Source organism: Podarcis melisellensis, assembly GCF_964234715.1.
Source record: "Podarcis melisellensis genome assembly, chromosome: 1".
In the NCBI taxonomy this organism is placed as follows: domain Eukaryota; kingdom Metazoa; phylum Chordata; class Lepidosauria; order Squamata; family Lacertidae; genus Podarcis; species Podarcis melisellensis.
In genome coordinates this window covers 98,640,192-98,652,977 of record NC_138528.1, presented here as the reverse complement: position 1 = coordinate 98,652,977, position 12,786 = coordinate 98,640,192, and the positions used below count along the sequence as shown (strand labels likewise).

Below are 12,786 nucleotides of genomic sequence, written 5' to 3'. Positions count from 1 at the left end.
CACTCTCCTTCAAGAAATCCACAGGACTGGTTGGTTCGAGGCTGACCATCTGGAAGCAACCTTGCTTTTGTCAGGCTGTGGGATTTAAGTGAGCCTATAGGTAAACACTGATTTTTTGTCTTGATATGCTTTTCAAATCGCAATCTACTGACTGGCACCCACAAGTAGTTGCAGTGTGTGTGTGTGTGTGTGTGTGTGTGCATGTGTGTGAGAGTGTGTGTAAATAAAAATCACTAAGTTTGTGCCGCAGGCAGATTTGAAATGAAAATGTTTTCCTCTGAGCTCAGCTGTGAACTGTGTTTACAGAGTGGGTCAAAAGAAACTGTGAGGATCTCCAAAAGTGATGCCCAGTCAATCCTTCATGTGTAGAATAAGTAATTGTTTCCCAGATCTCAATGTCTTATTCCCTCATTACCCTTTCTACTTTTTTCAATGAGAAATGTTAATCCTGTCATGAAAATGTGGCTTAGATATTTTACTTTTATATTCTGCGATTCTCATGCATGCAAATCAAGGTTCTAAGCAGGGCTGGCCCACCCATGAGACAAGGTGAGGTAACTGCCTTAGGCAGCAGGATCCATGGGAGCAGCAGATCCCAGTGCATATCTTTCTTTCCCCCTTGCTCCTGATGTAGATCTTCACTCACTCCTTCTTCCCTGGTGGGTACCATTTTGCGGTACCATTTTGCGGTTCACCTCAGGCACCAAAATGTCTTGGACCAGCCCTGGTTCTAAGTGTGTTCTACTGCTGTGTTCACTGTAAATGGGAACAGTTTTGAAAAGTTCTGGAAAATGTCACTGCCACTAACCACAGATGGGTTGAGGTTCTTAAGCACAGTAAACATCATTTGCTTTTGCTATGTTTTTTTTTTTTTATATTCCCCAGCCACATTACCATAAATTTCTCAAAACTGATGAATTGCTTCAGCCGTTTGTCTGCCTTTTATCCTACCCTAACTAAAGCTGTCAGATAGTTTTCTATTTGCGTCACCCTGATGGACAGGCAGATGGCATGAACGGATTCATTAGCTTTTACATGTACTAAATAAGTCAAAAGCATTTTGGACCCAAATGTCCTGTTTTTCAGGTGCAAAGCAAATGAAAATGTGCCTTGAGCAAGACCAGTGACATGTCCACTGACATCTGGGGTGATATCTGAGAAACTTTGTTTCTGGCCATTTCCCATTTGCAACTTAAAACTGGTTAAATGGGCAGAAGTGGTTGAGGCAGTTTCCTACCTTGAGATAATAGAAATGGTGCATAGTTCTAAGAGAAAGCAAACAACAAACCTGTGCATGCCGGCTCATTTCAGCACCCAGAAACGTGTGTGTATGAGTAACTAATTGCTGACCCCAAGCAATATTCAGCTTGCAAGGAATGTCCATTGCAACACTCCATGCCCCTGGTAGCAATTGGCACTGATGTAGGTAGCATTCCATGTGATTAGGCTGATTCAGATAGTAAGATCAATGCAAATGATATTCCCTGCCACATAACATGCTGTGATTTGGAAGCATTTTTCAGAAGTCTCTAGTTAGAGTAACTGACATTGGAATCATCCCGGGCTTTCTAATCCCACAGAAAATGTACAACACTCATTTTATGCACCACACTACAATCACTTCATTGTTTGGTATTAGGTTTCATACCTGCTACCACTTTTTTCTGATTCAGCAAGAACCAATTCTAATCTTTGTTAGGATGCTATGCTTTGAGATCATCTGGTCTGTCCAGGCTAATGAGCATCAGCACCCCACTCCAACTGGCGCTGCAGAGCAACTAAGATCAGACAAATAAGCTCCCTTTGCCTGAGATTTGTCCCAGTGGTGTAAAGGGTAAGGCAAGGTGCTTGGGCCCTGCTGTCAGATTCCATGGTTTGAGTCCTCTTGGGCCTTATCATCCACCTAGAAGGAGGCAATGGACTCATCCTTTCTCCACTGCAATAACTGATGGGAAATGGATATAATGCAAAATTTAAAATAACTTTTCTACTAAAGCTCTCAGCATCTGTTGTTTGATATCAGCTGGGCTGCACATAAAGATGCAATACTCAGCCACTTTAAAGCAGTTCATGTGTCATTAGAGAACATTCAATTGACTGATCAGTTTGAATATTCTCTGGGGCATATCTCTTTGCTACTATACCATGCATTCTATTCTAAATACATTCCCTCTCATCTTCTAAAAGCAATATTACTATCCCTCCAAACCATGTGGAAGAACCTACTCAGGCAATGGATTCCGCTGCCCCAAGGGTTTTTACGTTGTTATATAGGCAACTTAATAAATGTGCCTTAAATTCCAAGGCTCAGCCGTTGCAGCACATTTCATACAGATTTCACCCTCTCTCTTGAAATTGCTTCCTTCTCTCTTAATAGGAATACAATTCAACATCTAGGTAACAGAACTGCATAACAGAAAAGTCTTGTATACTTTTCACTCTAGTATTCCACTTTGCCATAATAAATAGCAGTAAATCATACATAAACTTCATGCAAGAGTTTCAAGATGGCCAATGACCCTGGCATTCCTCTTTAACAGACAGACAAGTTTCCCTAAGATTTTGTTCAATACTTCTCTTTAAGCAGAAGCTTTTAAAGTGTGCTGTAGTGAACTTGTCCAAATCAATAATCCTTGGTTCTGATATATAGCCTAATAGAGTCAGCTAACACTTGCAAGTCTGACTCACTTTCTATATGCTCTGTGGCAGTATATAAGGCAGTTTCCTATGCTTCTATGAAGAATCTGGAATACTGTGTGTAGTTCTGACCAGCCAACCACAGCTGGAAAAGGTTCAGAAAAGCTAATCTTCAAAACAATGTACACATGTAATATAACCTAATATCTTCTCAAGTGAAACAAAATGTTCTGAATGGATTAATAAATAAAATAGGGAATTGCACCAATGGTCACCAACACAACTCGTCAACACCACCTATCATTCACATACAAATAAGTATCCTAGTATATTGGGTTAGGCCTGTGAATGGAAGGGCACCTCTTGATCCAACCCTCTCATATGGATCCAATACAGCATATATCATAAATAGAATTTATGCTACTAATTCCCAGGCAAAAGATTGAACATAAGGTATCGTCCTTGGGTAAGGAATGCCTTGTATCATTGTTCTGTACATTGCAAATCACACTGTTGGTACTAAAGAAATGTGTAGTGTAGCAGTAACTTGTAGGCAGACATGATACCAGAGGTCAACCAGGTCAGGCACAGGCTGAAGGTCCCAGGGGCTCAGAAAGCCCCCTACTGGCACTGCACTTGCAACCTGCCACTCACCATCCTCCTGGCTGAGCTTCTAAAATCAGTTCAATGCTAGGAAGGCAGCACTATTCTGCCCAATACATCTATAGTATGCACTATCCGGAACATAGGGAATGTATAGATCTACAGGGACGCAGGTGGTGCTGTGGACTTGCCGATCAGAAGGTCGGCGGTTCGAATCCCTGTGAAGGGGTGAGCTCCCGTTGCTTGGTCCCAGCTCCTGCCAACCTAGCAGTTCGAAAGCACGTCACAGTGCAAGTAGATAAATAGGTACAGCTACAGCGGGAAGGTAAACAGCATTTCCGTGTGCTGCTCTGGTTCGCCAGAAGCGGCTTGGTCATGCTGGCCAGATGACCTGGAAGCTGTACGCCGGCTCCCTTGGCCAATAAAGCGAGATGAGAGCCGCAATCCCAGAGTCGGCCACGACTGGGCCTAATGGTCAGGGATACCTTTACCTTTACAGTACCTTTAGGGCTAAGACTATTAATAGGTCCTGCTCTGGTTGATGGGATGGCAGTGGGCATTGGTGTCACTGTACCAAGGACCCCCTGAAATCTTGGGTTAGCCCTGTTTGTAAGCAACATCCCCCAGTACACTTGGATAGTCTTCAAATGAATTGATGCCAAGGTGAAACATATTCCGCCCTTTTCTCCCCCACCGTCCTATTAGAATGCTAAATTCAGAATATGCTGATTGACTTTCACGTTGCAGGAAACAAACAGCAAGACTGAAATAGGAGGAAAAGCTAAGCTGTTTCAGAGGAAAGTTGTACCACAAGCTTGAAACACTGAACCTTGAGATGATTTTTAGAAAACTAATCTAGTTACTAATGCTTCGGTAACCATATTAGCACTGACTGCAAAACACTCTGTTGTGTCATTACTTTCTTCAGCAGCAGCTCCCATCAAGCTGTACCTATCCAACGTAAAATTGGAGTTGATAAAGGAGAGAGGACGATAGGGCAATTGGAGACACAGTTTCAGTTGCTGACTGACAACACTGCCATCCCTTAACATGGTTTTATTTAGTTATTACAACCATCTCTGTGTAAATGACACTTAGGATTATTTAAGATTATGTTGTAATCCTTTTAATCCCCACTGCTTTAAATTTCAGGCTCAACACCAAAGAGCAAACTAGCACTTAGCGGAAATGTTTAAAGCATGTGATTTGAACATAAATCTTCTTTTATTCGCAACTCTTCTGATGAAGACCTAGTGTAACGTGTCAGTTTGCCAGGGAGACGGAGACGATACCCAGCTGCAAATTGCACCGTGTGCTCATAGGAGCCTGTGAAGCTGCTTCAAACAACTTTCTGCTTTCATGTTCTCCTTTGTCAAGAAAATTAAGCATTCACAAGACAATAGGTCTTGAGAAATACTTCAAGGTGTGGCAGAGGACCACAATGGCATTGAATAATGATACAGCAGCAACAACAACAACAACAACGCAATGCCTGCCATCCCATGAACAGGCATGCATCCCATTTGCTTCTACCAGTGGGAAAACTGGTACAAATAGCCGCTTACCATCTTGCTGGCAAGCGGTGGTTGCAGCCCAACGCAGTGCCTCCTCTCTCCCCCAGATGTGCAGTGCCATTTTAGATTGTTTCCGTGCTGCCACGGAGGCTCACGGGTTCCTGCCTAAGTCATCCTCCAAACAAACCAATCCATGGCAGCCCTGGGACACTGTTCAGCCCGGACACTGAGGTCCAGCTCCGAGGGCCTTCTGACGGTTCCCTCACTGCAAGAAGTGAGGAACCAGGCAGAGGGCCTTCTCAGTAGTGGCGCCTGCCCTGTGGAACACCCTCCCTTCAGATGTCAAGGCAATAAGCAACTATCTTACTTTTCAAAGACATCTGAAGGCAGCCCTGTTTAGGGAAGTTTTTAATGTTTAATGTTATATTGTGTTTTTAATATTCGGTTGGGAGCCACCAAGAGTGGCTGGGGAAACCCAGCCAGATGGGCGGGGTATAAATAATATGTTGTTGTTGTTGTTGTTGTTGTTGTTGGGTGGGGGTGGGGCATGGCCATCTACTTAGCCCAGCCGACCACTCAGCACAGAATCCAGTCGGCCGACCACTCAGCTGGGAGCGTCACCCAACGCTTGCAAGCTAGGTGTTTTTTTTAGCAGGTGCTTACACATAAATCTAGCCAAATTATGAGGGAAGTATACGAAGAGGTGTCAAGGAATCCTAAGTGGGCTCACCCTCATAGGAGCAGCCCCTTGAAGCTGGCCCTGACAACTGAGGCAACAATCTTCTGTGCATAGGAGGATGCCGTAAGGCTGAAATCTCCATCACTGTTACTCATAAGGCAGCACCTTTGTGATCAATGGAGAGTAATCAACTAAATAGTTGTGATAGCCCAATAGGATTTACTCTCCATCCACCCACACCTTGCGCCATCTCCACATCTGCTCTGGAGGGTTGGGGGAACGCCAAGAACATATGTAGTGGGTGTGAGAGAAAAAGAGAATGTTTCATTGCACATTGTGCTGGTAGAACATTTTGCTTCGCACTATGTTGACTACAACCCAACTTCTTTAGCATCAGTGTATAAGCATCACTTATCCTGCCAACCTAGCAGTTTGAAAGCACAAAGTGCAAGTAGATAAATAGGTACTGCTCTGGCGGGAAGGTAAACAGTGTTTCTGTGCGCTGCTCTGGTTCGCCAGAAGCGGCTTAATCATGCTGGCGACATGACCTGGAAGCTGTACGCCGGCTTGCCAATAAAGCAAGATGAGCACGCAACCCCAGAGTCGTCTGCAACTGGACCTAATGGTCAGGGGTCCCTTTACCTTTATAAGCATCACTATAAAACTTTCTTTACATTCATTAAAATTATCTGACTTTGGAATAAATGCATAGCTGATTGAGCTGGCTCTAAGAGATGCAGAGTTGTTGCTTTTTTCACCTCCCCATTCCTGTGCCGTCTTTGCTCTGGAATGAACCTGTCATTAAAGCCCTAAGAAATAATAAAAATAAACAGGCAAATTCCACTCAGTTGGGAATACAGCTTATGTAAGCAGCGTGTGAAAGTTCTGTTTACAGGAGTTCACTAGGTCAAGGATCTCAGTCTTAAACCAAAAACAAATTACCTACCAACTTTTAAAAACAAATTGAACATGGCACATTAATCAGCAAATCAACAGGTTCTCAAGGGTTTTCAGCTGATTCAATCATCAAGACACTTCAGCCCGGGGGGGGGGGGGGAGAGACAGGAAAGAGTGAATAAAATGTTACGTGTTCCAATTGCCTTAACCAAGTACAAGCATTGCCATTGCACACTCTATACTATGCATGGAAAGGAACTCTGGTTTGTTTAGTTTTTTGCTTTGTTTTTAATGATGAAATTGCCAAATAATGATAGGGCAATAATAAACCATCTCCTACCTGGAAAACATTCTTTTTGCTAGACTTGTCTTTAGTCCATTCGATGTGAGCTCCACACAAGTCCACCCATTCAGGTTTATACCCTACTTTCTGTTGACAAAAAAATGAGAATTAGTTATAGCAAACTTTATCAGATAGGGAAACTACTATCATCTGAATACCCTAGTACAAATTTCCATATACAGCATGAGCCTACTCCTAATATCAGAATTAGAAACACTTCCACTTCCTGAGGGATAGACTACTAGAAAAATGAATGTTGGTACCTTAAGAATTCAATTATCTATGCAAAGTTTGTTTCTAAAAACTGAGAGGTGGTGTATAGTACTTTAACCAGGCTGTGCCTACTCAGTGGGGCAGCTCAGGTAAGGAACAGCCACTATTATGGGCAATTAGTTCATTGCCTCAGTACCATTTAAGCCAGGCACATCAAACTTCCAAGAGACTGTGATCTACTCCCAGTATTTAAAAAAACTGGCAGTGATATACCCATTGTCATTGGAGGAAGAGGGTGTGTGTGTGGATTGCCCAATTTTTTTTTTATTTTTTTTTTTGCGGAGGACTGCCCAGAGTTGTTGAGTTTTTTGGGGTAGGATTGCCCAAAGATATTCAGCTTTTCTTTGTTAACTTTCAGTAAACTTTATTTAATCCCATGATCAATAAGGGTCCCACAATCTACCAGGATCAGCCGGAGATCTACTGGTAGATCACGATCTACTGGTTGGACATGCCTGATTTAGATAATGCCTTTCTGTAAGGCCCTGAACACTTAGGAACAGGTTAGTAGTGCTTTAAAATGAGTTATTGATTTCCCTAGCACCATGAGGTCCTTGTTTGCTGATGGTTTGTTGTTTGTTTTTATGTTAGAAAGGGCTGTAAGTTTCAGTTCCTGAGTGCCAACCCTTTTGAGGAAGCTGCTGTCCAGCCGAGGTGAACAGAAAGAGGCCATTTCCCCTCCAACCAGCATAGCAACCAAGCATCAGAAAGGCACAACCAGGAAGGTAGAATTTGTGGAAGGCGGTGCTCTGTTTTATTACATTTTGACACATATGTAAATAATATCACTTATATAAAATCTTATTTGTGTACTGCTGTTTGATGTTTAAAAGTTTTGTCTTTCCCCCTCTGTTTAAGTCCTTTGCAGTGTGTTCCTTCAAAGACCCTTAATTAAAAACATTAAGCATCATGCTTTTTTAGAATAAAAAGAAAGGAAGTTACAGGGCTCCTAGGAATGTTGTTGTTGTTTTTCAGATGCCTTAGTATTACATGAAATTAAAAATCTATTTTCAATTGAGCAACTCTAATCTGGTTACTTCAAATCTTTCTTTACACCGATAACGCAGAAAAAATAATTGGTGTTTTAAAGTTAATGGACAGCACATTAGTTACCACAATGAGGTAGGTGGATCACAGTTGTAACAACAGAAGGATAAAATTTGGATCTCCTTTGAAATCTGTCAACTTTGCTGGAATGCATAAGCAAATGCTCTCTCCTTTGATCAAATGATTATTCAACAACCATTAAGTAAGGCTGGGCTGAAATTCTCTATCCCCTTTCCAAGGACAGTGTATTTAGTGGGGTGGAAATATTTGTAACAGTCATCCCCGCCCTGCAAGAATGTCTCTGAGAAATACACGACATTGTGATGCAGCACTTTTCCTGTATGGCATTGAGTCCCAAATTAGAGTAGAATGCCTTCAGAGGTTGCTGAAGGAAGCCTATCCACTTGAAGTGGTGGCAAACTCTTTTTTCATGGGGGGGGGGGGAACCAATCATTCCATGGTGAAACCATCACATGGTTCCACCAGAAGCTAAATTAAGTCCAGTGCTGCTCAGCCCACAAGCGATCACACCAATTTAGTTGTGTGAGCAGAAATTCACATTGAGGAAGGGCTATAGCTCGGTAGCAGAACTCATGTTTTGCATGTAGAAGGTCTCCATTTCAGTCCCTACCATCTCCAGGAAGGACTGGGAAAGACTGATCTAGCTCTGTGTAAGTTGGCAAAGGAAACTGCATGCAGAAGCAGCTCGGATGTGCAAAGTACCCTTTGAGAAATGAGATGTTGCTGTTTTGTATTGTAACTGACAGTTGTGCATCCTTCCTGCTATCATTCATGATTGAGCCTTTCCATTCCCACCCAACTGCAACAATTAACATATATGCCTCCACCTGTTACCCAGCTCCTGGAAGCGACCAAGAAATCCAGAATGTCTTTGTGTTTCTTATGAATCCTTCTCACTGTCCTTTCTTCACCATGATCACCTGAATGAACAGACTAAAGCACCCTCACCTGCCCCAGAGCATCACTGGAATGTTATCTTGAATGTATAAACTAAAGAGAGACATCTGGGTGGGGGGGGCGTGTTTAATTTGCCAGTATCCAGTACAGTGGTACCTCAGGTTAAGTACTTAATTCGTTCCGGAGGTCTGCACTTAACCTGAAACTGTTCTTAACCTGAAGCACCACTTTAGCTAATGGTGCTAAATTAAGCACCATTAATTTAATGCTGCTGCCGCACCGCTGGAGCACGATTTCTGTTCTCATCCTGAAGCAAAGTGCTTAACCTGAAGCACTATTTCTGGGTTAACAGAGTCTGTAACCTGAAGCGTATGTAACCTGAAGCGTATGTAACCCGAGGTACTACTGTATTGAAAAAAAACACATACAACCAAAGCATTTAAAACATCTTTGTCTTTCCTCTGCTTTATGAAATTCATAGGAATCCTGCACACTTCGTCCAGTAGCGAGTAAAAGCTATCATGAGGACTCCCTCCAACACTCGAATGTCCTTGCTTTGGGTTCTTCAGTCAGACCAATTATGTTACATCAAAGCCATTGGAAGGGACTGTGCCTGTAAATTGCTACAAGTGCCTGTTACAATGAAATCTTATTCTCCATGCATATGGATTTGGAAGGCATCTTCACTCAGTAAATTAGTGTGCAGAAGGGCTAATAACCTGAGGTAAGATACCCTCTGTTCTGAATAAACTATCTGGCGGGAGGAAAAATGTATACTGTATAGTGGACTAGAATTTTATGTCAAAACGGAAATGTGTTTAAAAAGACATTTCCCTTATAGAATGTTGCTGACAACTGAATCTGAAGGATACACAGTAGTAGAGTATTTTTATACCACAGTCAGAGCAATTGATGAAAAAAACTGAATACACAATTGAAAGGAAGGCAAAATTCAATGTGTCTGCAATACACATTTCAGAGGCACTGCCTGTCCGCAATGCACACCACTTTATTTTATACATCTATGATGTTTAGCAGAGTTGCACGCGTGCAATGTCAAATGTAGCCCTATTCAGTAGTTCTTCTTTCTCTCTGCCCTCGATTATAATTGTACAACGGGAGAATAGGGATGAGTCCATTGGACCTGCCTCCTCCTGCATGTCCGTATCTCTCACTCACACACATATTGGGGGCTTAACTTCTCCAGCAGGGAGCCTTTTATACTTAGGTAGGTTCCCTGCATGATAAAGAAACCTCAAAGAGCAAGCTGCTAGGACCTGGCAGTGCAAATGGTATCACAAGCCAGGGCTTAAATGATTCTAGATAGTCCTAATGTACTCATGAGGTTCTGACAGACAACACACTTCAGCCAGATTACGGAGTTTCAATTTAATAATTGATTCAATGACCAGTTTGTAATACTATGGCTCCATTTGGAAGCAACCTTGGTCTATATGTTGCTTTATCATACTTGGATATCTTCCGAAATATATAAGGACATTGTTATTTAAAAACTGGTAATGATTAACTCAGTCCAGTTTTGTTTCTTGCTGTTTCCAAATGTAACTGCATATATGCATGGGTATGAAGGACTATTGGAATGCACTTTTATTTCTCCCTCTATATTGTTGAAATGGAACTGTTGCACTGAAATATTTTGTTTCATATTTTTGTTTCATATTTAAAAGAAACGATCAATTTATACCCAGTACTTAATAATCAGGAATTAATGAATTAATACATTTATGTTTTAAGAACATATCCATCTTTGTAATAAATTGCACAATTTTCATGCCCCAAATAAGATTGCTGTGTTATTAAATTCATACCACAATGAATGAATATTACGTTATTTAATTAATGGTTGAATTCTTCCGTTCTCTAAAGTAAACAATACTTGAAAGTAAAATCAGTAAACAAATAATTTTTAATGAAATCACATGTGTACATTTGCTTCCTTTGCTCCTATCAAAAATTACAGTAGGATGAATGGTTTGCTGCAAACATCACATTAGCTGCATCAGAAACAAATAAGCTTGCCTCCATAGACTCCTTCTGGTAAAGAACTTTTTTTTCCAGATTGTTAGGCATGAAGGGGGGGGAGTTCTGAGCAGCTGTACTTTAGCAATGGGATAATTTAGACATTAATGAAATAATATAATGAGTTCATTGTTTTGTGGCAAAGGCTGGATCCTATGATCTGACCATTTTTATTATCTGTTGATTGAACAGTGCCTTCATTTCTATTTCCTTAGAAAATAATAACAATAATAAAACCACAATAGCCAAACTGGCCTATTTGCATGCCCAAGCACATTTGTGCATTGACTGGCCCTTTCCCAAGTTTATGTTCCATTTGCAGCTACTTGTGGTGCATAAGAAGCCGCTTCTCCAAATACCAACGGGTTGTACCACAGGGAGGTGCTATTGGAAAGGAAGGTTTGCAGCTTCAGCCCATGTTTCTTCCTACATCTGGACTTTGGTTAAGCCCTAAACCTGTTCCTTGGTCTCTTGACAAACTTCTTTGAACCTGCCTTTCTGACCCATGCATTCATGGTGGTGGACAACAACTTCACTGTGAAGCCTGAAAAGGGTCTTCAGCGTGACTGAGGAAGTTGATCACTTTGGCATCAGTTGCTGGGGTGGGGCTAGTTGCCTTTTGGGGATGCAGATGCTCCTCTGGAGGCTCTAGATTAAGACTTAGTTGACTTGGAACATTGCTACTTAGACCTGAAACTGGTAGAGTCCCTTGATTTGTTGTTCTGAAAGGAATGATGTGCTGTGGCTTTCTTTTATTTTCACCAAGGAATGAAATCAGGCTGTTTGAAAAGCTTATTTCTTGAAATGATGAGCCTGCCAGTCTCAGTCTCCATTGGCATCGCTAGTGTGCATCCCACCACAGCATTAGCGACCAGTCCTAGCAGCCATCTGGAAGATACTAAATGAAGGGTTGGTCCTAAGAGCCACCAGCAGTTCCTCTACTCCTTTGCAAAGACTGAGTTACTAAAGAATGCCACAGATGGGCCACAGATTCAGGTTCCTGGGAGCTAAGTCAATCTGTCCTGCCCTTTTTGTTCCTTTGTGGCTGATGATAAGACAACCACTGGAGTATCCACTAGAGGTACTTTAAATCAGGGTGGGGAATTGGATTTGGCCAATAGGCCAAATCCCTCATTCCCCCAACTCAACTGTGACAGGTGGCTAGAACTACTACAGATCTCTGCAAAGGGGGAGGGGGCACTCTGTTTGGAGAAACCAGTTCGGACTCAAATCACTTTCTTTGAATGGAACATTTCCCCACTTGGATTTAAACTGCTTCCTCTAAACAAAGCATTTTTCTCCATCATCTCCTGAAGACGTCTCCAATCTGCAAACAACTCCATCAGGACCAAAGTAGCTGCCAATCAGGGAACAAACACGCAGAAATAAAAGAAGACTTTTGAGGATCATTTTGCCCCTCCAGCCATACTCTGGCACTCAAAACGCCAAAATAGATAAACTACACAGCCCACTTTTGGACTGCAAAAGGAGCACAATTAAGCAACTGGAATGCCATAATGCAGGACTTCTGTGCCCTGTGTATCAGCTTGATGATCACAAATTGTGATTGCTGTGCAATCTAAATAATCCAAGGATTTTAGGATCCAGGCAGCAATCTTGAATTCTGAGTACTGGAACTGCAAATTCATAATTAATATGGCAAGTGTTATTTAAGAATATAATGTGAATCTTATGAACAAACGTGTGACAGTATAACTTCAGGTTCCAGTCCATTTTCATTTAATACACATTTTGTTTGAAAATGGAAACATACTATGTTATCACTGCAGCATAAAAGCCTATCATATTACCAGCAAGAGATACACAACACATTT

At 41.8% G+C, this 12,786-nt stretch overlaps 1 protein-coding gene across 15 annotated transcripts in view; it reads right to left on the bottom strand.

Annotated features, from left to right (window-relative positions):
* ARHGAP15 (Rho GTPase activating protein 15) overlaps positions 1–12,786 on the bottom strand; it is a 377,757-nt gene that overhangs the window by 315,499 nt on the left and 49,472 nt on the right. For all 15 annotated transcript variants that reach the window (XM_081929289.1, XM_081929290.1, XM_081929284.1 and 12 more), the window contains one exon: positions 6,671–6,760. In XM_081929289.1, coding sequence (XP_081785415.1) covers positions 6,671–6,760 — 90 coding nt within the window. The remainder of the gene's footprint in view (positions 1–6,670; positions 6,761–12,786) is intronic.